Source organism: Manis pentadactyla, chromosome 8 (assembly GCF_030020395.1).
Source record: "Manis pentadactyla isolate mManPen7 chromosome 8, mManPen7.hap1, whole genome shotgun sequence".
Taxonomy (NCBI): Eukaryota; Metazoa; Chordata; class Mammalia; order Pholidota; family Manidae; genus Manis; species Manis pentadactyla.
This window is the reverse complement of record NC_080026.1, coordinates 134818938-134844372: the sequence shown is the minus strand read 5'-3', so window position 1 is coordinate 134844372 and position 25435 is coordinate 134818938. Positions and strand designations below refer to the sequence as shown.

Sequence of the window (25435 nt, the reverse complement as noted above, 5' to 3'; positions counted from 1 at the left end):
TCTGTGTGGTATAAGACAGTGATCCAGTTTAATTCTTTTGCATGAGACTGTACAGTTTCCCAACACCATTTATTGAAGAGATTGTCTTTTCCCCATTGTATATTCTTGCCTCTTTTGTCATATATAATTGACTATATAGGGGTTCCTTTACTTCTGGGATGTCTATTCTGTTCCATTGGTCTATGTATCTGTTTCTTTGCCCATATCATACTGTTTTGATCACTGTCACTTTGTTGTATAGTTTGAAATCAGGAAGCATGATACCCCCAGCTTTGTCCTTTCTCAAGATGGTGTGGAATATTTGAGGTTTTCTTGTAGATCCATATGTATTTGAGGATTATTTTAGTGAAAAGAACTAAAAACTACCTCAAGAAACAAGAAAAATCTCAATCTAACCTTACACCTAAAGGAACTAAAAAAAGAAGAACAAAGCCCAAAGTTAGTAGATGGAAGGAAATAATACAGATCAGAGCAGAAATAAATGAAATAGAGTGGGTTTGTCATCTATGGCCTTTGTTATGCTAAGGCATGTTCCCTCTATACCTACTTTGTTGAGATTTTTAATCATGAATGGATACTGAATTTTGTCAAATGAATTTTCAGCATCTATTGAGATGACCACATGGCTTTATCCTTCCTTTTGTTAACGTGATGTAACACATTAATTTGTGAATATTGAACCATCCTTGCATCCCTGGAATAAATTGCACTTGGTCATGATGAATGATCCTTTTAGTGTATTTTTTAATTCAGTTTGTTAATATTTTCTTGAGGATTTTTGCATTTATGTTCATCAGGAATATTGGTCTGTAATTTTTTTTGCAGCATGTTTGTCTGGTTTTGGTATCAAGGTAATACTAGCCTCATCAAATGAATTTTGAAGCTCTACTTTTTCTCTAATTTTTTTAATAGCTTGGGAAGGATAGGTATTAACTCTTCTTCAAATGTTTGGCAGAATTCTCCTGTGAAGCCATCTTGTCCTAGTCTCTTGTTTGTTGGGAGGTTTTTTTTTAATTAAAAATTAAATGTCATTACTAGCAATTTATCTGTTCAGATTTTCTACTTTTTCCTGGCTCAGTCTTGGGAGATGGCGTGTTTCTAGGAATTTATCCTTTTCCCCTAGGTGCAGTTTGTTAGTTCAGTTAGGTTTTTTATAGTAATCTCTTATAATTGTTCATATTTCTGTAGTCTCAGTTTTAACTTCTGTTTCATTTCTGTTTTTACTTGAGACTTTTTTCTTGATGAGTCTAGCTAAAAGTTTATCAATTTTGTTTATCTTTTCAAAGAACCAGCTCTTAGTTTCATTGATCCTTTGCATTGATTTTTTAGTCTCTATTTCATTTATTTCTGCTCTGATCTTTATTATTTCCTTCCTTCTACTAACTTTGGGCTTTCTTTGTTCTTTTTCTAGTTCCGTTAAGTGTAAAGTTAGATTGAGATTTTTCTTGAAGTAGACCTTTAACACTCTAAACATACCTCTTAAAACTGCTTTTGCTGAATCCCAAAGATTTTGCATTATTGTGTTTCCATTTTCATTATGCTCTAAGTATTTTTTTATTTACTCTTCAATTTCTTCATTGACCCATTGGTTATTTAGTAGCATGCTGTTTAGCCTTCACAAGTTTGTGTTTTGTCCAGTTTTTCCTCTAATTGATTTCCAGTTTCATACTGTTGTGGTCAGAAAAGATGCTTTGGTATGATTTCAGTCTTCCTAAATTTTTTAAGACTTGTTTTGTGGCCTAATATGTTCCATGTGCACTTGAAATGAATGAGCATTATGCTGTCTTTGGACGTAATGTTTTGTATGTATCTTTTAGGTCCATTTGGTCTAATGTATTGCTTAAGTCATCGCTTCCTTGTTGATCTTCTGTCTGGGTAATCTGTTTATTGCTGTAAGGGAGCGGGTGTTAAAGTGCCCTGCTACTATTGCATTACTATTGTATTATTATATAATTCAATTTGAATATGTTAATGGAAATATATGTGTCAATTTCTCCCTTCATATATCTGTCAATTTTTGCTCTGTGTATTAAGGTGCTCCTCTGTTGGGTACATAGATATTTACAATCATTATATCTTCTTGCTGTGTTAAGCCCTAATCATTGTATAGTGCCCTTTTTTTTTTCTTTGGTCTCTTTTTAAAGTCTTTATTTTAAGTTTATTTTGTCTGATACAATTTCTGCTACTCCAGCTTTTTTGTTTTTCATTTCTATTTGCATGGAATATCTCTTTCCATCCCTTCTGTTTCAGTCTATGTGTGTGTCTTTATGTCTGAAATGAGTCTCTTGTAGGCAGTATATAGATGAGTCTTATTTTTTTATACATTCAGTCACCCCGTGTCTTTTGATTGGAGTACTTAGTCCATTTACATTTAAAGTAATTACTGATAGGTATATACTTATTGTCTTTTTGTTCAACATTTTCCGGTTGTTTTCGTCCTTCTCTGATCCCTTCTTCTCTTGCTCTCTTTCTTTGTGTAATGACTTTCTTCAATGTTATGGTTAGATTTCTTTCTCTGTATTTTGTATGTTTTTGGTTTGTGGTTAGTATATATATATATGTCTTACATATACAGCAGTCTATGTTAAGTTGATGGTCTCGAGTTCAAATGCATTCTAACAGTACTACATTTTTAACTTCCTCTCTTCCACATTTTATGCATATACGATGTCTTCCCTAACACCTTTTATTTAGTGATTCCCTTAAATAATTTTTAGAAGTAATTGGTTTTACTACATATGTCTTTTAACCTTATTAATAGCTTTTAACTTGTTGGTCTACTACCTTTGCTATCTGTTTGCTTTTATCAGTGAAATGTTTTCTTTTCACTATGTTCTTCTACTATGGCCTTTTCCTCATAAGGAAGTTCCTTTAACATTTCTTGTAAGGCTAGTTTAGCGATAGTGAACTCCTTTAACCTGTGTTTATCTGAGAAGTTCTTTATCTCTCCTCAATTCTGAATGATAACCTTCCTGAGTGAAGTATTCTTGGTTGTAGGTATTCTTCTTTTAGCACTTTGAATATATCGTGCCATTCCCTTCTGGCCTATAGAGTTTCTGCTAGAAAATCAGCTGATAGCCTTGTGGGATTCCCTTGGAGGTAACTCGTTGTTTTCTCTTGCAGCTTATAAGATTCTGTGTCTTTGATCTTTGATATTTTAATTATGTGTCTTGGTGTGGATCTTCCTGGATTCATCTTGTTTGAAGCTCTTCGTGCTTCCTGGACTGGACGTCTGTTTCCTTCCCTAGGTTAGAGATGTTTTCAGCTATTACTTCTTCAAATAAGTTCTCTACTCCTCTCTCTCTCTTTTCTCCTTCTGGTACTCCTGTAATGCAAGTGTTTGGACTTTTAATACTGCCCCAGAGCTCCCTTAACCTGTCCTCATTTCTTTTTGTTCTTTTTTCTTTCTGCTGTTAAGCTTTAGTACTTTCCATTCTCTATCTTCCAAATCACTGATCCATTCTTCTTTTTTTTTATTAAGGTATCATTGATATACAATTTTATGAAGGTTTCACGTGTGCAAATTGTGGTTCACACGTGCAAACATTCACCCATATTATTAAGTTCCCCCCACCAACCCCATTGCAGTTATTGTCTATCAGCATAGTAAGATGCTATAGAGTCATTATCTGTCTTATGAACGGCCTCTTGATAGACTGCATGTGCCTGGCAGTTTTGGCTGGCAGACTGGAGAACAGGTGGACTGGGTGTCCCAGTGCTGGTACTCCCAGGGTGTGGGCTGAAGGTCTCCTGTGTGATTACCAGCTGGGACTGCACTGGTAGGGTGGCTGGTGTTGAAGGGGCACAGTCCAGGAAGCTCAGTGGGCAACAGGCTGGGGCCTCCCTAGCATGGCAAACAGGATATAAGAGCTTGGTTCAGGGGTCTCCTGGGTGGGTGCCAGCTGGTGTCATGCTACTGGGGTGGCTGGGAGTGGATGGATGCAGTCTGGTGATCTCCCAGGCTGGCACCAGGCTGGGGCCATGTAAAAGGTGTGGCCAGGCTCGGTGAATCTGCATGGCACATTAGTACCACCTTGGAGGGCCTGCTGGGTCTCTGAGAGGCATGTCTGGGTACGGGCAGGAGCTCACATCTGGAGCTGGTGTGCTCGCCCTGACCCTGCTCCTGTCCACACTATCAGTGGGGGGGTGGAATATAAACAACGGTGTTCACCCTATTCCCGTCTGCACCAACAATGTGCAGGGATGATGTAAACAATGCTACTCACCCTGCTCCCATCAGCACTGGCAGTGTCCAGGAAGAATATAGACAAAGGCACTCACCCTGCTCCTGTTCACACCAGCAGTGTCTGTGGAAACACAGTCAATGGCACTCACCAGTGCCTCGGGGCCTGTGGAGAATTCCAGTAGTTCCCCTGCCATGTGACAAGTGCTGGAGGTTTGAAAATAAGCCTCCTTCAATTATTGCTGTGGTGGGGCTTAAACCCTCCAACTAGCAGCCTTTTTTCTGGGCTCCAGCAGCTCAGAGATGTCCCTCCCTATACAGGGCCACACTGGGGGTGGGGCTCCCTCTATCACTCTCTCTCCTGCCCCTTTCTCCTGTGGTCTTTTTATCTCTCACATGCAGAAGGTGTTCGCTCAGGGCTCCATCCTTCCTTGGGATGCGTTGCTCTGTGTGGTGTAGACTCAGTGTGTACATGGGAGGACGTAGGCTCAGACTCCTTCCACGCCACCGCCCCCTCTGCACATATGCTCCTTTTTTAAAAAAAGAGAAAACAAACAGTATAGATAAAGTCCCTCTGACTGCCTTGGCCCCTCCAGATACAATCATTGTCCTAGGTTTGGTGTTTATATTTTATAGAACCTTTCAAATATTTTTACATAAGTATGTATCCATGGACAGTTATAGTATTTTGTGTTTTCCAGTTTGTATAAATGGTATCAAACTGCAATTAACTTATAGTTTGCATTTACCCTCAACTATGTTTTATCTTTTGTTTAGAAATGTTCACTGGTTCTTTTTCAATATGCTGGCTTGTCTTTTGTTTCTTCCAAAATAGGAAAAAAATGTGTTGCAATGATTCCAAGTCTTTGGGTACGGTTACTGCTATGGTTTGTACTGCTTCTCATTCATGCTTCTTTATGTGTTTAGTAATTTTTTACTGTGAGCTGCTTATTTTTCTAGAAGAGTATCTGGAAGAGTGATAATTCTTTGACCCTCCAGAGAGGATGTGCTTTGCCTCTGCCTGGTGCCCATGGGCAGTACCAAACTGAGACCTCTTTAAATGGCTTAGGGCCTATTCAGCCACCCAGGTGATGTGACTTTAGCTTCAGGTCTTCAAGGGCAATTTTGTGGTTACAGGGTTTATCTTCCTACCTTGGTCTGCCCAGCACCAAGGGAACTCTCTCTGCAGTTTCATAGAGATAGGCAGCAGTATGCATTTACTTCTAGAACATTCTTACTTGAGGTATACTCTTTTGCAGAACCCAGCTTTGTTGGAGAGAGGTCAGCAAGGGAATAACCTATGAAACTTGGGCTGGTGCTGACCTTTGACTCCTGTATCTCACTGTAAAAGGGTATCAAAACCAAACTCTTGTTTCCCTAATCTGGCTAGTGTCTTCTGCTTCAGTAACTACTTAGCTCATCAGAGTTCTTCTTTCAGCTAGATGATGGCCTGGTAATATCTGACTCTCTTGTAGGTCTTTAATGACTTGAAGAAAAAGTTTTAAATATATTTTATCCAAAAATGTCAGTGGTTTTAGAGAGAAAGTAGGTCAAAATAATCCAGCCCACCATATTACTGGAAATGGAAAATCCACTTCCCACCCTTCAGTTATTTCTCTGGTATCTATTTCATTATGGTTTATAACATTTACACTCTATTCTATTGCCGTAGTTCCCACAATTTCATTAGACTTAGACATTGAAAGAATTCAGTGCTCACTGACAATCCTTTTGTCACCTATCCATTCCTTTCCTGGCTGGCTGAAGTTCATTCTGTTGTAATTCCTTCCAGAAAAGCTCCTGAGAAGTCTATTTCCTGAAATTTTGCCTGCTCACAGACATTTGGCTGTTGTTTTCATTTTTTCAATAACAATTTAGGTATAAAATTAATGGATCATACTTTCTTTCCCTGAAACTCACATGTGTGCTTCCTCTGTCTGCTCTGGAGAAATCAGAAGCTGGCTTGCTTTTTTTATTTTTCCTTGTAAGTGATATAATTCTGTTTCCTTGAAGTCCAGTAGCTTTGAAAGGTTATGTCTTAATGTTGATGAGTCTAATTCATTTCCCCCAGGGAAAGAGCATACCCTTTTAATCCTAAGATTAGACACTCTATTTCAGAAAAGTTTTACACTTAAATCTGGGTATTTTTTTCTGTCTTTACTCAGCTCCCTAAGTGACACCATTTATGTATATGTTGTATCACCTTTTATCTGTGGTCTTTATCTGTCATTTACTGTCTAACCCCCTAGAACTTTTGCTCATTCATCTCAAGCAGGACCTCATAGCCCTGAATGGGTTCAGTACTATTTTTGTCCTGGGTTTTAACTGTTTTATTTTTTATTCCTCTTTTTCTCTTTTCATTGACTTCTGTGAACACTTTCTCAGGGTCGGTTCTTAGTTTGCCTTTTGTTTCTCATGACCCCTTCCTTCTTTTGTTTTGTTTAGTGGGTCTAAAATCCTCCTCAAAGCTGGGGATTTCTTCCTGGAAAATCAGTCACAGGACAATTGGGGGGGAAAGTAGTCCAATGCTCAGGGCCAGGTCCCAGTCATGTGCCTCACAGGGGCCACAGGACAGAGGGCTTTGAGGGATGACGGTAGTTCGGCCTCCCCTGATTTCAGCACACACTCTGCAGGGTCTCCTCACCTGCTCCAGGCTGGCGCCGAGGGCTGGGCCCACCTGTACTGCTGCTTGCTCAGCCCTGACACATCATGTTACCTTCTTACTCCCCACTCCTGTTGCAAACAAGGGTGGCTGGTACCCATTCTGTACCCTGTTGATGTGGCCATGGCAGGCATCCTTTCTCATGGTCTTTTCCTGTGGATCCTCTTCACATGCATTCTTTCGGGTGCTAAGTTTTCCTCAAAGATGGAGTTTTGCTTCTTTTTGTGCATTTTCTTTACTGCTTTTAGGTAGCTTTGGAGAGAAGGGACCAGGGCCATCTTAGGTGTAAGAGTATTCTTTTAAAAGAGCAGATTTGTTAAGACCCCTGCTTTTTCTGACTAAAGAATGAAAGAAATCGAGGCATTTCCCTGAGAACCAGTTGATCTTGGTGTATCACAAGTGTATATTCTTCACAGGCAGAGCTAGGCTGAGGATGCACAGTGCTCAGTGTTTCTGCCCCTGGCCCTGCATGCACTGGTCAGGGATCAGTGTGGCATCTCTGGCATGTTCCTGGGGTGACATCTGGTCTCCCCGTGGAGATCTCTCTGGATAAGCAGAGTGCACTTACACTCTTATCATGCAGAAGTAGATAACAGTTGAGAATTCTTTATATGATGGTAAGGCAAAGGGTTATATTTGGATTTAAAATTTTGTTATCAACTCTATAAAAAATTTGAAATATGTTGCCATTGCTAGAACCTGAGCAGAAAATGCAGAGATGGAAGAACTCTGTTTAATAGCATATCTTGATTTTTCTCTCCACTATCCAGAAGTTGAAAGGGAGAGAAATGGAGATGTGAATTTCTCATTTTCTCATTTAAAATGAAATTAATTCTACAGGAATATTTTTTGTGCTCACTTCAGCAACACATACGCTGAAGGAATATTTATTGAGTGTAAGCAGTCTGGCCTGGAATTGTTTCTCGGTTCCGTTTGGACGACTCTTTGTGGCCAGGCTGGACTGGTCTTCTCTGGGGAAGCCCAGGTGCAAGTTCTGCAAAGGCAGCATGAAAAGCAATGTCTGAAAGACAGTGTGGAAATTCTACTCTTTCCCCCAAGATCCAAGCATGCACAGCTAGTGCTTCGTCCCAAATATTTCATGGGTTCCACATCTCATGCCTGAGATCCAAGAAGTGAGGATGCACCATCTTTCACTAACTCCACTGTGCCCTTCTGTCTCGTTTAGGCCTGGTCGGAAGCTGGCATCTTACTTAGGCAGCTGATTGGTGCCTTGGCCAATCCCCAGGCTTAAAGTCAAACTTTCAATCAACATCTCAACTGTTTGTGCTTGTATCACTATGGTGACTGTATAATTTACCCTCTCAAGGAGGACACATCTGAAAGAGTTGATTAATAATTAAACAGGGCCATAAATGTAAATTGAGAATGTCCCAGGCAAACCGAAAGGAATGGCCGACCTAATTACCTCCTCAGTTTCCATGATAAATCCAAATATATTGTGATACATTGTAACATATAGCTCACTTTTTCTCCAGCACTGCAATAAAAACCTGACATTATCTTTATTGCCAAGACTAGGTACTTATTCATACTTAGCAGCAAAACTAGTATCATTTAGTAATGAATTATTTAATCCTCAAAGTCCTTCAATTTTATGGGTGCGTACATTCATTTTTACATTACACACTAATATCATGCTCATAGTTTTCTGCCACTTTATAGGAAATGGAGTTTGATTTATGATCACAGTTATTACCCAGAGTTTGATGGTAGGGTTACGGTGCTTTTAGATGGTAAATTCCCTCCATCAGTAATGGCCATAAGAGAGCAGGACAGCTAACAGTCACTCAGTGGACACGGGTGCTGGGCCCTGTGCTAAGAGCTTTACTTAGGTGAAGAGAGCTCCAGGTAATATTTCACTTAATCCTCACATCCAGGTGATGAGGAAGGTACTGTTATCATCCCCTGTCTACAAATTACACAAATAACTTCGGTGTGCTTACAGAGCTGGTAAGAGCAGAGCCTAACTGAATATGCAAACCATATATTCTGTATATTGTAGAACATACAAACCCGATACTAAGTAAATATACAAACAGTACCTAGTGCTCATGCTCTTGGGGACATTATGTGCTAATTATTCCTGGCTAAGGAATGTGTTCAATTTTATGTCACAGACTGTGAATGTTTCCTTTAAGGAGAACAGTGTCGAAACGGCACTTGCTCGGTGGCTCCATCCTCGTCCAATTTGCCCACTGTTTCAGCTTGGCATATTTTCCCTACAGGTTTATCAACTTGTGTGCTGCCTTCCTTGACTTTGCAAAAGATGTGTTAAATGGTATTTGTTTATGTTATGTTGTTGCATTCTTTAAACCTAGCTCAGACTGCTAAGGAAATGTGATTTTAGTGGGGTAAGTACCGAGAGAAATTCAACTCAAGTGTTCTAAGATCATCTTGAGAGTTCCTGGGTGGATGGGATACTGAGTCCTAGGTTGATGTATTCCATCACTTGCTCATTAGGATGGCCTGTCTCCCTTGAGGTTCTGGCACCATTTCCCGCAGACTTACTGTGCGTTCGCGAGTTCTTCTAGGCTCCAAGGACCAGAGCAGCAGGTGTCTTGGCACCGTGTCCAACCTGGGCCCCCGACGCGAGCACCGTCGACCTTTAGCTGACCTCCCAACCCAGCTCCAGGAAACCGCCTCCCCCGGCTACCACGGGAGAGGACCTGAGAGAACAAGTGACTTGTGGCTTTACTGTTTCTGTTGCTTTTCTACTATTTCCATTGAACATTTTTTAAATTTGTGGTATGAGGAGAAGCTGATGTAATTAATAATTGTCACCAATGTTCTGGGAGCTTCCTATGCACTATTTTATTTAGTCTGCCTAACAATACTATGAGATAGGCCTGTTTTCTCCCATTTTGCAGAGGGAGAAATTGAGGTTCAGAGAGGTCAAGTGACTTGCACAAGTTCCAAAGCAGTGGCCTTTGGATAAAACCCAGGGGAGAATAACTCCCCAGTTCACATCTGCCCTTCATGCTCTTCTGCTGCTGACTCCCAAACTAGTCTCTGGTCAATGAGGCATCTTCCCATGACTTTCCTTCTAGAGCCAGAGCTGTCCCTCAAACCACTGTATCTCAGGTTTTCCTTCTGGGCAACACTTGCCATGCGTTTGTTATTCTTTGAACTAATTATTAGAAAGTATTTTGGGAGAAGAACTTGGGTGCATTTCATCAAGCAATCTGGGACAATATTTGGTAGATTGATCCTACACCAAGGGGGAAGTTCTGTTACATGGTTCTGAAAAATCTGAAGAAACAAATGTGATATTTGAAAAGATTTTTGCCACCTTATCCTCTTTGGTCTTTATGAATTGACAAGACGCCTACAGCCACAGGGAAGCTCCCATCGCCTGAGTAGCCTTGACCCAGAAACACCAGCATCGAGTAGCCTCCCAAGGCCTGGGAGCAGCATGGTATCTGAAGGCTCTCGTCTGAGTGTCTGTGATAAATCATTTAAGTGTTAGAGAAAATTTTGGCAGGAAGATAGCAAAGCTCTGCACCCCCCACCCCACTTACCTGTGTAGTGAGAGGACCAAATTCAGAAGGTTTCCTCAGGAAATGAAGTCTGTGCCCACAGCAACTTACCACTGTCCATAGCCCAGTTTTCAGGGGACGCCAAAGGCTCCTGAGGTCAGTGTCTTGTCACAGTTCACAGAGATGGGTTTTCATGCATCATCTTGTGGTTGGTTGCAGGGAACTCATAAGCCAAACCCTCCTCAGAAGCCTCTGCCTGCAGATCCTTTGAACAAGACCACGCGGCTTGCCAGCGCCTCAGCCAGGCCCCTGGGACAGCAGGAGTCCGGGCTCCACCTCGCGCCCATCAGGTGGGTATAACGCAGCAATGCCCTCTCTCTCTCCCCAGAACTGCACCAACCCATGCTTTTCAAGCCACGTCAGCACCTGGGTGTGTTGGTCTAGGCCACATGGCCTGCACTTCCTGCACCTGGGAGCAGCATGAAACAGGTGCGAGGGCAGATACATCAGCAACAGGGAGGGCGTCGTGAGCTCATAAGCACAGGCATAACCCTGTAGCTCTCAGCAGTGGCCCCAGTGGCCCCAAGAGAGCAAGATCAAGTGGAACTAGACGGTGCACCTTGGGAAGCTGTGGATACAGGCCAGGCCATGACCTCCAAAGAGACGAAGAAGAGAAGCTACCAAGTGGTAGGATGTTAGGAAGGCTGGGCACCTGCCTCCAAAAGTTCACCTAGTCCTTGATAGACTCTGCCCAATCTCTGGGGTCTCAGGGAATGAGGGGAGTGGGGAGGTCAGAGAGAGTCCTAAGGGGACTATCAGAAGTTAGCCTAAAGCAGCTGCTCTTCAGGAGGAGACCTGGGATGGCTGGGAGCTTCTCCATTACAACTAACAAAAGAAATCCCCATCAAAGCCCTTTCCCCAGCTGTGGTCCTCTCGGACCCTGTCCCAGAGGACCAGGAAGGCATAGTCCTGAATCCTAACTTCTGCAGGGAGGTCGGCTCGGTGGGGTGCTGGACCCAGCCCACCCTGGTTCTTGAGAGCTATTAAGTTTCCAGGAATTTTGGAAGCTAGGTGTTAAACCTAGGTAGCCACTATTCAATTATATAAACTTACAATGATATAAACTACTTCCATTTTTTAGTACGTTTTACCATTATCTCTGCTCTCGAGGTTGCATGTACCTGTTATCTCTGTGTGGTGGGCATACTGTGTGATGGCGGTTTCTCTTCCATGGTGGGTCAGGTCAGGGTGGGAGCCTGAATATTTATACCATGGGAACGGACAAAGGCTACGAGCCAGGCCTCCGCCTTCCCCCCAGGGGGCAGACCTTCACCAGCGCACAGACTGGTTAACCCTCCGCCAGAACGCTCTTCGGACTCGCAGGCCCCCCTGGCAGGAAACTTTATCAGCACAAAACAACTAAAGGTGGTGGCTGGCCAGGCCCTGAGTTCAATGATTCAGTGTCTCTGAAGGGGAGGGCCTATGTTAGCAATTTCATTACAGCTTTTGGGAAAAATGTTTGGCCTGTGAAAGAGATAGCTGCCTAATAAATCTCAGAGATAAAGCCAGTCAAAGCGTCAGGACAGTGGTTTAATTCCTGCCTGCATCAATGCAGAAAAGTTGCAGCGCACACTGATTATTTCATCGTGGTTGGTATGCTGATCTTGAAGTTAGTTACTCTGCTTGTTCAAAAGAAAGAGCACTGCCTGACATGGGCACGGGCGGGCCCTCTTGTTAGATGCGCTCAAGCAGAGTGGCCTCTCTTACCTCTGCCAGGGCTGACACCGGCGCAAGCCAGTTTGGGTCGTGTCCTGGCAGGAGAAGAATGCTCTGCACATTGGTATTTGAGGGATCCCACCTGCCCAGCTTTGCTCCCAGAGCTGTGCTAATACACTGGCCGTGGGCTGAGTGTGGCTGGCAAAAACTGATATGCTGTGAGTGCAAATACACACTGGATTTTAAGAACTTTGCACCCCAAAAATGTCAACTATAACTTTTTATATTGAAATACTATTAGTCTGGATGTATTGGGTTAAATGAAATTTATTACTAAATTAGTTCTTTTTACTCTTTTCATGTGGCTGCTAGAAAATGCTGTTACCTATGTGGCTCACACTTTTTCTACTGAATGGCGCTGTTCTTGAGTCGACCTGTGGGTGGGAGGTATAGCTTTGGAGAGGGTCCCTCTAGTGGTTGGCTGTTGCAGACCGCTGGAAATCTCACAACTCTAAGCAAGGTCCTTTATGCAATCTGCAACCAAATCTGCAACCAAAAGCTAGAGTGTCTCCAGCCCCCAGTGTGTGTGTGTGTGTTTGGGGGTAGGGGGGTGGGGGGTGGATTGTCTGATCCTGGAAGCCCATCAGAATGCAGGGAAAGACGTGCACCTGCTGATGTCTGTCTTTTCAGAAACTGCTTTCAAGGCCTCTAATTTTCTCTCTCCTCTCTTGCCTGCTCTTGATGCAGACCTGCTCCTAAACAGACACATCAACTGCCCAGACCCACCCACACTGCCTATACTAAGTGAGAAACAAGCCAACACTTTTTATCAACAGTGAAGACAGAAGTTTGCACTATCTTTCAACTCCAGTTGGAGTTATTTTTTGTACCAACTTCTAGAAATTTTTTAATGTGGAAGACACCATTATTTTAAGAACTTTGAGCTGCCGCCATTGGTGCTGTGCTGTGTGCTATGGTGCTCTGTATACTTGCTCAGGTACTTGTAAATTATTAATTTATGCAGAATGCTTGTTACAGCGCAGTGCGCTGTCATGGGCATTTTTACCATCCCTGAGTTTTCCGTGGAAGGAAGGCTCCTTGTGCTTTCAAGAGCTTAGTGAACTTGACATACCATGCTCTATGGGATTCTGCACAGGGTGTTTACTTTATGATCAAGGCCTTATTGGAGAGCGGGTCCCCATCCACCCATGGCTGTGGTTTTGGTACCAGACACAGCTCAAGAGACCCAGGTAGAAAAAAGCTTGAATGATATTCTGGAACCCGTACCCTTGGGCCAGAGGCAGGGGCTTGGCTTTCGGAGAGACCCTGGGCCCTGTCACCTACCAGAGGCCGTATCCCTTGAAGCTCCAGGATAACAGGGAAGGGTTTGGAGAGGCTGGGGAGCTTTAGGGAGAAGCAGGTTACAGAAAGAAATTCTAAAGTGTGGGCACAACAAGATAGAGACTGTGCAGCCAGGCAGAAATCTGACCTTGAGCTCACTGACCCTGAGCCCACTTGGAGAGCAAGCAAAGACGTCTGCTTTATGGAAATACCAGCAGCACTTTTCCTGGCCGCCCTTTACAGAGCACTGGCATCTGCACCTTATTTCAAATGGGAAAAGTGGTTTCTACAGGAAAGCTACTGCCTAGGCTCTGCAGACCTCCACCCCCAGCACTGTTCGGGGCTGAGCAAGTGTCCATCTTGTCTTCTCAACTGTAATGCCATGATTCTGTGCACAGACAGATGAGGCTTTCCATGCAACCATAACTATTTTCAGGTGTGAACCAGTAACCAGATTTTGTAAACCAATTTTGTAGATAAAAGTATCCTTTTATTACAAGGTTCAACGTATTTAAAATTAGGCAGACGCCCTATGCTTGCAAAAACTACAATCAAATGAAATGCTATGCTCACTCCCTGGCATGGGCTATGTCTGCTCTTTATTAGATATATTGGACAGAGAATCATTAAGTTACTGGTAAATTCTCTTTGGGGCATCCTATTTTCCCGGCTTGGCTACAGGAATCTCTAAAAGATGTTTTTAGCGTAAATTCTGATTCTATTTCTCAAAAACTTTCAACCTACCTGTTGAGCATGACAGGATGTGATAAGATCAGTTTCCTAATCCTAAATATTCATGAACTGCTGTCTTGGGCAGCAGCCCCTCAACCCTAAAACTCTTCAAATGTCTGACTTGGGAGCCATTTTCACAAGGAGGTCTTGAAGACACCTGTGTCTAAAGGCATGAAAATTACAAAAATACTCAGACAAGGTAAAACACCATTGTGCCTCTATCTTCTCATGGGATCATATATGACTATCACATTAGAAGGTAACTGACAACAGTTCCATCATCTGCTATTTTGTGACAAAGACTGCATCTGGGGTCATCTCAACGGTTTTCCTATGCCTGGAAGCAGAAAGACAGACCTACCAAGAATCCTGGTTTGCCTTCCGGAAAACAAGACTGCACCTAACTCTCCCCATACCCACCTCCTGCATCTAGGCAACACAGTATTCGTGGTCATGGATAAACTAAATCCACATCACCAGCACACACACAGAAGGGAACCCAGTTCCAATACATTCCAACTCCCATAGCGTGCATCTGCTTATTTTACAACTATTGATTTCTTAAAATATAAAGCCATGTTAGAAAATATTACTGCTGATGAATACGTACAGAATTACTGTAACTGATATTACACTTGGTAATTGTAGGAAGGCCAAAACATATACTATTGAAAAGTTTACAGAATTTTTATGGTGCATTATGTGGGTTTTGTCTTTATAGGTCCCCAGCCCCTTCATCTGATATTTTTGCCTCTCTCCCTGTTGCACAGAAGAGGATGTGAACTTTTTTGTGTGTTGGCGGGAGTCTGTCCTTAGCTATAATTCCTGTACCTCTATTTCAGAGAACCAGGAATTGTTTGATACTAAAAGAGGTTAACACTGTGATCTTACACCATGTCATCAGTGGCCACTTTGGGGCTGCGGCTGATGACACATCCCTCTCTCCACAGTACTAACTGCTTTTATAGAGCCACGCAATTTATTTCTGGATAAGAACATATTTAAACCTAATATCCCCTTGCAATATGCAGATATTATTAAAGGGACACTGTTTCCAAGATGCAATATTTATCAAATGAAGCATATCTAGCAATAACTTTCATTTTATTATAACTTAGAGAAGCAACCAGTAGCCAGGTTTTCTTGGAGGGAGTATTCCTCCCCCTTTAATATCCTCATAAATGATGAAAAAAATCAATACTTATATTTCAATGGCAGTCTCTTTTTAATATTTTTTAAATTTTTATAGGCATGAATAATGGAGTTGACTTCAGCTTATAAGGCCATCACTGAGAAAGTCAGTGTGCTTAGACACAAAGTAGGCCCTGAGGGTAGTTACTTTTCTTCGTCTTATTAAAGCTATAGGTTCTGGGACCCCCACTTCACTGGGAAGTATATGGCTGCTCTTTCAAACATTCTGTTTAAAAGTTTAGCTCCTGAAATGTCCTACCACAGTTTGTTTCCCTGACACAGGGAATCAGATGCAGAGCAATCAGGAGAAAGAGTGCGTAGAATTTTCCATTGTCAGAATACCACGCACAGAGGTTACACTTCCCAGTGTGAATTTTTCCAGCTTACACATGTGGAATGACATCACAGAACCCACAAAAGCAACAGATTAAACTACATGAGAATACTTGCTCCTGATGAGTCTCAGGGGGGACATTTTTCTGCCTTCTTAACTTTGTTAGGAATTCTCAGGCTGAAACCACAGGCCATCGTTCTCTGGCAAATCAACACATCAGTGTACCACCCCACCCCCGACAAAAGATGAGTGTCAGTCTGTTTCTTCGGAGACTGTGATCTCCCATGGTGCTAAAAGAGCCTGGTGCTGGGCCGGCTGAATGCCCAGGCATCCTCCTGCCATCGCCCCCGATGTTTACCGAGCATTCTGAGCCACCAGGACCCTGAGAACCGAACACCTGGGATGCCTGCGCAGCTGGGCCGGGTCTTTCTCCTTTTCCCCTGCAAACTGACCACCTTGCAGTCTCTCCTCCTGGGACTTAGTTCATTTCAAACTGCTGCTGCGGACGGCTCCACTGGGTGTTGTGGGACCAGGAGGCCCAGGGCAGATTGGCTCTGGAGATGCGCCTCATTACTAGCAAAGTGACCCAGTCAAACCCCAGGGACCCAGGTAAACCGTCTGCCGGTGCTGACCCTGGCTGGGACTCAGGCTGTGGCCTCACACACTATGACACTTCTCCTCCCCCCCACCGCATGCAGGAGCAGGCCCGTAAACACAGGTGCACCCAGGCAGCCGAGACTAGCGGAGTTCTGCTTCCCCTTCCCACCCACACACAGTCCCTCCCCCAGGCCACCGGGCTGCTGATGCTCCTGTCCCTGACCAAGCGCTGTGCCCACAGCAACCACAAGTCCATCCCTTGGGCACCCAAAGCCCTCCTCCGGGACTGTAGCTCGGAGCTCCCCCCACCAGCCCTGTATGTGGCAGAGGCCCTCCCACAGGCACAGTGACCTCCCCCTTAAGATAATTCTAACTAGAAGGGAGAATCGGTCACAGAAGGTCAGTTTCCCTATGATTGCAAAGTCCTCTTCACTCACAGCCCCCACTGACACCTATTTCTTTTCAACAAATTTGAAAACTCAGGTAGTGATGCAAGTAACACACTAAGAAAGACTCATGAGCCCCAGGCTGACAACCATTTCCCCGCAGACAGAGGGCTTCCAGAAGCTATTTACCTACATATGAATGAGCCATTTCCCTGCTTTTCATAAAGAGAATCCCCTCTTTACTTTTGGGACAGTAATGGCGGCTTATAGCCCAGTGATAAGAGCTTAATATGAGAAAAACTAGGAGAAGGAACACTGCGTCTAAAATTGTTATAATGTCCAGTAATGGGTAGCAACATCCAGAAGACTTAACACACAGAGGAGTCCTCCGTGTGCTTCATCTCTTCTGGGTTGAGTACCACGTAAGCCACCTTAATTTCCCACATCTTCAAAAAACATGTCCTGTGCCCTCCCTGTGATTCTCCTTCCATAAGACGGATTTTCAGTCAGTTTAGCACAGTTTAAATCCAGACAGAATAAATATTTTGTGTCCGTTTTAGTTGTACAAATAACCTAAATAGGATGGCATCTAAGTTCACAGCCTATGAGCAAGTACTTAAGTAGGGCAGTGATAGAAAAAACACATCAAATCAGACAGAATATTCTCAGAACATCTGAGGCAGGACAAGGGTGGCAGAGCTAATTATTCTCCTGTACCTTCTGTCGGGTCAGATTGGGAAGTTGTTGGGCAGGTCCTTTCTTGAAACGTGTGTGACAACTGTTAAATGTAACTCTTTAAAACTTGGCTACAGGCTATTCAGCACCGTACAGAGTTACAGCTACTCAACCAGTACATTAATTTTTTAGGGCATCATCCATTTATAATGCTTCAGTTTGCTAATTTTTTCACATGTCTTTTTATGTTACAGTCTGTTACTTTTGTATGCACTTCTCATATTGGGGTTCTACAGGTAACACAACTTGCTATTTCCATAGAAAAAAGTCATTGTTAAGAATATTATATCCAATAAATGGTATACAGGTAAAGACATGTCTCATTCATTGCTGAGAATGTTACAAAAATGGGGAGGGGGAACCCCAAAGAAAAATGAATCTATATTCTCATTCATTTATAGATACATAAGGAAATTTTGGAAGAGTACATAAGAAGCTAAAAAGACTGGTGAGCTGGGGGTTTGGTGGGGGTTTGCATCAGGAGATGCATGGTGCCAACCCACAGCCAGTTAGATGGGGGGACAAGGAGAAAGAAGCCACCCTTTCATATATACAAGGGGTGGGGTGGGAGTGGGGGGTGGAAGTAGGAGATATATTTACAGAAGAGAGAAACTTAGAAAGCAAGCAGGGGTAGAAACATTTACATCAGGCTTACTCAAAATGAGGATCTGAGTATAAAGGAAATCGTTTTACAATTTTTTTTTTAAATAGCACCCAACTCCATAAAGAACTGCAGAAAATACAAAGAAAAATAGATATGCAGAAGGGTAACAAGGGGTCTTTACTCTTACCACCCTCCATTCGTGACAAAGTAAGTAGGCAGGCAGTAATATGCAGAAGACCTCAAACATAGCTGATAATGTAAATCAAATTGCTATCTGACAAATGAGATACCCCAAGCATACAGAATATTCCTTCTTTCAAAGTGCCTCAGGGAAAAATAATTGTATAACATAAATAATTTTGTATATTAAGCCACAAAGTAAAACTCACATTCCAAATGGTACAGACAACCATGGGTTGTTTCCTTGGGAAAGTTAAAACATAAGACAAGCCACCGTCTAATCTCATTAAGGAGAAAAAGATAAAAAGCAAATGCACACAGCACATGAGCATACAGAATCCAGCAGCTCACTGTGACCCAATGAGATTAGATCAGGAATATAAGGATGGTTCAATATTTTAAAATCAAACCCAAGTCACCAAACTGATAGATTGTAGGTGAAGATGCTATATTAAGATTACCAGAGATGCTAAAAAGTTTGCTGAGATGCAGTATCCATTCCTGAGTTTTCAAAAATCTGAATCAATGATGAGATGTGAGAGATGCTAGTGTTGTTTACAGAAAATTAAATTCACAAATAATGTAAGGACCTTAGGGGCATTTTTGGCTATAACAAGTCATCTCTGTTATATGGCGATAACAAACTCTCTTAAATCTGAGCGATTTAAAACATGAAAGGACTGTGCCTCCCTCACACGTCACGTCCATTCTCGGGGAGCTTTGGGTCTTCTCTCGGGGCCCTGGGCTGATGAGTGGCCTCCATCTGAGTCACAGCTGGTCTTTTGGCAAGAGAGGAGAGACACATGGGGATTCTTAAAGCTTCTGCTCAGAGAGGAGCCAATTCCACTCACATTTTATTGACCAAAGTCAGCCCCGTTGTATGGCCGAGGATTCAGTCAGGGGGATGGGACAGTCTTGCCAAGCTTTTATCAACAGGAAGGGATGAAGGAGAAATTTTAGAAATTAATCTAGCAAATTTAAGGAATACACATGCATATAAAAGGTAGAAACACTGATATCTAGAGAAAGAACTGCCTGCAACCCACAAATCCCACTCCTGAGGTGCTGTTCTATAAACTACGTGGAATAAAGCTGAGAACTGCCAACAGCAATAAAACTGATGGGGTGCTTTGTCTCCATACCCCTCCCCCTTAGCTTGGACTCGGCATTCCCTTTCAGTCTTGCCTTATGGAAAAAATCCCACTCCTGCACAGACTTTGTAGGGTGGAGCCTCTCACGGTCCTGCGTGAACCAGCTTGTCTCTGGAGACTCAAAATGCATGTGGTCCGCCAGCTCACTGTGCTGATTTTTAAGTGTGTCTGCTGAGCTAAAGCTCCGCCATGTTTGTGCCTAAGCTCCCATCCGGCAGGCCTAGCTGCAGTTGGTTAACGCCTGCTTGTCTCCAAACTGCGTGATCAGCATCAAAAACCTTCCTGCTCTGAAAACTAAATTTAATATACTTCTGTTTGGCAAAATCATTGACACGCCAGCCGCCGAGGTCTTTCACTGTCAGGGCATAAGTATACGCAAACACGTTCTCAGGCCTGCCCTAAAAAGACTGCCCCTCCACCAGGCACCTCTCACAGAACAGCGCTGGAGTCTTGAAATATGTATTTTTCACTTTGATGTGAGGCCAGCAGCTGAGGAGAAAACTTCTCACATGGCCCCCCAGGCTTTTAGGGGGAGCGTCCCTCCGGGAGAGGACACCAGCCTGGCAACACGGCCTGGGAGGCCTGTGGACGGAGGGAAGCACATAACTGAAAACACATGAGCGAAAGAATGTCCACACGGTCCCAGAGGGGCCCCGAGGACAGCGCGGGGGCAGGCGCGGGGAGTGGGGGCTGCGTGTATGTTTGTGCAGCTCCGGTACATAAATATTTTGTCTCATGTCTAACTCCAAAAGGCTCAAGTGCTAGAAACCCCACCCCACCCCATTCTGTGCACACCCAAGGAGGACTCCACGGCCGCACGTGCTTAGGAAAAAAGATGTATTTCAAAGTGGGAACAGTTGCACATTACAAAAGTCACTGTGAGTCTTCGACTAAATAAATTACCAAGCGTATAGCCTTCGAGGTCGCCGAATTTCACCTCCGGTTCAGTCCTGTTTTGCTTTGTTTCACTTGGCTTTGGGAGTAAGCGGTGCCCTGGTCAACGGACAGACGACTTCCTTGGCATTTGCTGTTTTTTCCTTTCTTCTAATAAGGAGACGACATTCTAAACAAACACAAACAGGTGAATGTAATCCAAGGTTCGGGTTGTTTGCTTTTTAATTTGAAAAGGATTACAAAATGAGCCTTGAAAGGCACAAAGAACAATTCCAACCTGTCTGTCAAACACTCTGGCCATTTCCAGCACGCCTTTGCCGAACTGAAAGAGGACACGACACAAATTATGTATGTTCTTTCATCTCCTCCAGGGAAAAACCTGAGGTGCATTGCAGATGGAGTGACTTACCTCATTTTTCACACTTGCATCTGCCCCCCTGTCGAGCAGTAACTGGACTAGCTCTTCGTGATTATTTAACGCGGCCACCTGAAACACAGAAGGCAGTGGGGGGCAGTAAGTCTGCGGAGGGCCCAGGAGCAGCCAGGGCGTGCCCGGGGCAAGCAGGTCGGGCAGCGCGCAGGGCCACCATGGGGCGGGAGGTACTCTCACAGCAGCCAGGACAGCTGCAAGGCCGGGCGCGGTGCACTCTGCCCCTCCCTGCGCTACAGAAAGCGGCCCTCGCTTCGCTCTCACGGATCCGTTCTGATCCTGCAATGGCCCTGGGGACTGGGGCTGGGAATCCTTAAAGACGTCGTTGTAAAATATGATAGTGGCATTGTCACACCTCTGTTAACAGGCCGATGGAGAATAGATAGGCAACCAAAACCCGGGGCTCGTACTGGGTGCCTTCACACTGAACAGGAATTGCCTAATTATAGAAGCTCTGACTTTAATTCTACCCGTAAAGCCAGACTGCTTCCCGAAGAACAGCATACCATTAGAGGGGTCTTTCCATCTTTGTCCTTGGCGTTCACGTCTGCCCCCGCTTCAATCAGCAGAGAGGCTACCCTCCGGCTTCCTGAGACTGCAGAGACTCTCATGAGCGGGGTCCATCCTGAGCCAGCATCCACGGCGTCTACCTGTGACGCCCAAGGAGGAACTGCTCTTAGTCCAGGTTCCTTTCTTTGAAAGGATTCATCAGAAACTTTAAAGAATGTTCACTTGCCCACATTCCCCTGATTTAGATAGCAGTCTTTCTAGCCTCGGTGAGAGGTGGCTAGCCTGTGCTGTAATTGAATTCCCGTGTATCTGCAGGGAGAGCTGTGTGCACATCCCTTCAGGAGGTGCTGAGACCCAGGGCTTCTAGGGGCATCTCCATCAACATTTTGTTCAAATGCAGAAAAGATGGGATAGAAAAATGAATGGGACCTCGTCTCCTTACTTTACCACGTCCACATGGGCCCCCTACTTCATTTTCTCTCACTTTTCTCACCTGTTTTTTTAATAAAGCTCATTTTGCTAACTTTTAAGCATCTTTGTAAGCAGTTTTAAATCTTTAGACAGTAATATATACAGACACACTTACACTTATCAACTCATATTAATCTTACGCTGGAGACCTACAGGTGGGATAAATACAAAGCAACCAGATATTTTCCATGAATTCCAACCTGAAAAATGAGCCAACCTAATGCTTTCTCTAATCATACTTTGCTTGATAATAAGATGGCTATTTCCCAATAATCTAACAACTGAGATCTCTCAATATATTTTAAAAGACATATTTTAGAATAAGAAAGTATAAATGTTGCCTTCTTCAATTCCACTGACGGCCTCATCTATCCATGAAGAATGACACTGAAGTAAACATATACATGTGTGTGTGCAGGCGCACACCTAATTCTGTTACAGAATTACTCAAAGATATCTGTAGCATTAATAAAGCATCACAATGGAATAACAAACAGAACCGCCTGTAGGTCCCTGCGACATTTCAGGTCATTTGTATGTATGAGATTATCTGCAGCAAACTGTTAGGATCTGCAGCTCTCCCTCAGACAGATAGCAACCTCTGGGCAGCAAGCTCCATGATAATTAAATAATAATAAAATAATCGCCTTATGTCACATGGTGCTTCAGATGGTTTCCAACACATTTTCTCTTTTGGCCCTGAGGGTTAAGCCAGGGTAGGTGGTTTCATTACCGGTTTACAAATGATTAAACCAAATCTCAGAGAAGTCATATGCCTGAGTCCATGTGGCTCATGAAATGTAGAAATGGTTTCCCACGGAAGTCAGTCACTCTCAGCATAAAATCATTATACTTAAGAAGAGAGTAGCCGCAACACCCCGCCTGGCTCCGAGTCCCTCCTACAGTCTTCCACAGCAGGCAAAACCATCTGCCACAGGGCATGGAGGGCTCGTGTGGACACCAGTGATCCACTGTCCACCAGCCACATAGGCATTTGTGGTGCGACACACTCATGTAGCTGCAGTGCTACAGAAGAAGATGGAATTTACCCCCAAATAAGCGTGTTCCTATCTGAAGGCCAGAGAGCCTCTATTTCCAAAATTGTAGTATTTATATGTCCATGGCAGAGACCTGCCCTTCTTTCAGCAAAGGTCAAGCTTCATTTGCAACTACAGACTTTGGGTCCAGAGCATGAGTGGAGTTCAGCACAAACCAAAAGGGGGATGTGGCTTTCACCCCCACACAAGGCAGGGGAGCCCCAGGTTACCACTGAGACCCATGTGTTAATCGTCTGATCTCCATGCATGCTTCTAAAACTAAAACAGCAATAAATGTAAAAAGGACTGAGTTTCTCCTTTGAGGGTGCCTTCTCTCAGACCCCCAAGAAGAGCAGCAAGAGCTGGTGAAATCGTCTCTTCAACTGAAGAGTGGCTCGACTGAAGGTGCCTCAGTCACCCTTCAGAGATGAGCTAGAACATCTACTAGCAACTGCCAGGAGACACGACTTTTCTCAAGTTGTGTTTATTTTCCAGGTCATGTTAATTCCTCAGCCCTCTGCACCATCTGGCACTCAAAATTAGGGCAGCATTTTGTTTATCATTCCTTATTTCCATGCTTTGGAATTTTTATTTAACTTCTTTCAAGTCCTGAACTGTAGTTTTCAAAGTTATCAGCAGTTACTGTAATTGAGCTAATTTGGTTTATCCAACTTCAAAATATCAATAGAAGGTCAGACAACTCCAATTCTACTTTGCTAAGTCAAATTTGTGCTTTCTGATAACATAAAACCAAAAGCAGACCAACATGCCTGCTTCAAGGCAGACACAATGAGCTGAAATGCTCTATTCGTGATACAGTCAGTCTGCTCTTTGGAAATTTTTTGTAATGACTAATCTTTAAAGCAAACCAAGAATAAAAATAACCTCATTCTAAGAGCAACAAGAAGCATGGTGGCTAGGAGAGTTCTCAACAGTTTTGTGTCTCTTGAACCTAAGACAGTGTCTGGCACCTGGTAGGTGCTCAATAAAGCTTTGTTGATAGATTGAATGAAGAGAGAAATGAATGAATGAGCAAAGGAATAAATAAAGTAGGAAAGGCATCAGGTCCAGCCCCAGATTCAGCACTGTTTCTTCTTTCCTATGCAAGGTGAGCCCCCATGACAATCTGAAACCTCACTATCACATCAATTCTATAAAGACCTTTTTTCCCAGGGCTTCAGGAACTTCTTGCTGATCAGTCAGAGAACTTTCTCCACTGTTTCTAAGTTCAGCTAATCAAAGGCATCCATGTAAGATGCTGCTTCTCCTCAACCCTATGGAATAGCATTTCAGGTTCTTAATAATATGGGCATAGCTGAAGATCCCGTACCTCACAGCCATCCTTTATCATCCACTCAATCACATTGCAGTGGCCTCCATCTGCAGCCCAGTGCAGAGCTGTACAGCCTCCTAGGTCTCTAGTCTCCCAGGAAGCACCGTGTCTTCGGAGATACTTCACAACATCCAAGTGTCCTGCATAGCAAGCAAGCATCAGACTGCAACATATGGAAGAGGAGACATTAGCTGTAAGTATGGTCACCGTGCTCAGGTCCACACTTTACACTACCTGGCACAAACTAAGAAACTCTCATTTGTGTGGAAAAGCCATGAAAATTATCCATGGACATATAAAATGCTATATGTCCATCAACTGATGAATGGATAGGCAAAATGTGGCATATCCATGCAATGGAATATTATCCAGCCATAAGGAGGAAATGAGGCATCGACACATGCTACATGGATGAACCTTAAAACACTATGCTAAATAAAAGAAGCCAGACACAAAAGACCACATATTTTATGATTCCCTTTATATGAAATGGTCAGAAAGGGCCAATCCATAGAGACAGAATGGATTAAGGGTTGCCAGGGACTGGGGGCAGGGAATGAGTGACTGGTAATGAGTATAGGGCTCCTTTCTAGGCTGATGAAAATATGCTGGAATTAGACAGTACTTGTGATTGCACAACCTTTGTTAATATATTAAAAATACTGAATTGTACATTTTAAAGGAGTGAATTTTATATCGCCAAAAAAATGAATCACTGTAATTATTAGGTATCGGACTTAAGAACATCCGTGAGTCCATGATGATACTCAAAAAAGAGAGGGATAGAGGAACAGTCACCTGACACACAGAGATAACTATTAGGCCAATTCCATTCTCTAAATACCAGCATTTAAAGAAAATAAGTAGACATTTACTCTGCCTTTATAGGATGAGATGTAGTCCATCCCTAGATGATGAGGGGAGGTCTTTTTTACAGAAGGCTGCCAGCTAATAAATATAAAGGGAATCACAGAATTAGAAAGCCACTCTGCAACTCCCAATTAAATAACTGATTCAGGCAAGGATCATCAGTGGATGCTACAATTATTGGATGAAAGATTAATGGAGAACAGGATAGTCACACTGTACCTACAGAATTATTACCCCATAGCTTATTTTCTAATTGCAATGGGAAGCTACACCTTTGCAAAGGAGAGCTTTAGTTGTGACACCCTAACCACATGATCAAACCTAGAACCACTGTGGGACAATCTGCACACGGGCCCGACAGATCCAATGTAAAGTCACACCACTGGCTCTGAAGTGTTCTTACTAAAAATGTTGACTGGAACCTAATCAAGCCTTTAAAGCTAATTTTAAGTTTATTGGAAACAAACGGATGAATGAACAAGTTAACTATCTACTCCACAATTAGGAGACAATTAGGCGAGTCAAGAATACAGGACATCTATAGAAGAATTGGTCTGGGCGCCTCAAAACGTCACTGCTAT

The 25435-nt window shown here is 43.3% G+C and overlaps 2 protein-coding genes across 3 annotated transcripts in view; one reads left to right on the top strand and one right to left on the bottom strand.

The window, feature by feature from the left end:
- The window catches only part of ADAM12 (ADAM metallopeptidase domain 12), a 333734-nt gene extending 316054 nt beyond the window's left edge, over positions 1-17680 (top strand). Inside the window, exons 22-24 of one of the 2 annotated variants that reach the window (XR_008999055.1) lie at positions 10562-10692; positions 12806-13055; positions 15381-17680. Coding sequence is in view for 1 of the 2 variants with exons in the window: in XM_036898669.2 (XP_036754564.2) it covers positions 10562-10692; positions 12806-12866 (192 nt within the window). In the remaining variant the exon portion in view is untranslated. Of the gene's footprint in view, positions 1-10561; positions 10693-12805; positions 14007-15380 lie in introns of those variants that run through there. The other variant, XM_036898669.2, reaches the window with a different exon arrangement.
- Positions 17681-20135: 2455 nt separating this feature from the next.
- Positions 20136-25435, bottom strand: part of FANK1 (fibronectin type III and ankyrin repeat domains 1) — a 29270-nt gene continuing 23970 nt past the window's right edge. Inside the window, exons 7-11 of the mRNA XM_057505399.1 lie at positions 23982-24147; positions 21140-21283; positions 20613-20690; positions 20481-20525; positions 20136-20372 (exon numbers count right to left, since the gene is read on the bottom strand). Coding sequence (XP_057361382.1) covers positions 20307-20372; positions 20481-20525; positions 20613-20690; positions 21140-21283; positions 23982-24147 — 499 coding nt within the window. The 3' untranslated portion in view covers positions 20136-20306. The remainder of the gene's footprint in view (positions 20373-20480; positions 20526-20612; positions 20691-21139; positions 21284-23981; positions 24148-25435) is intronic.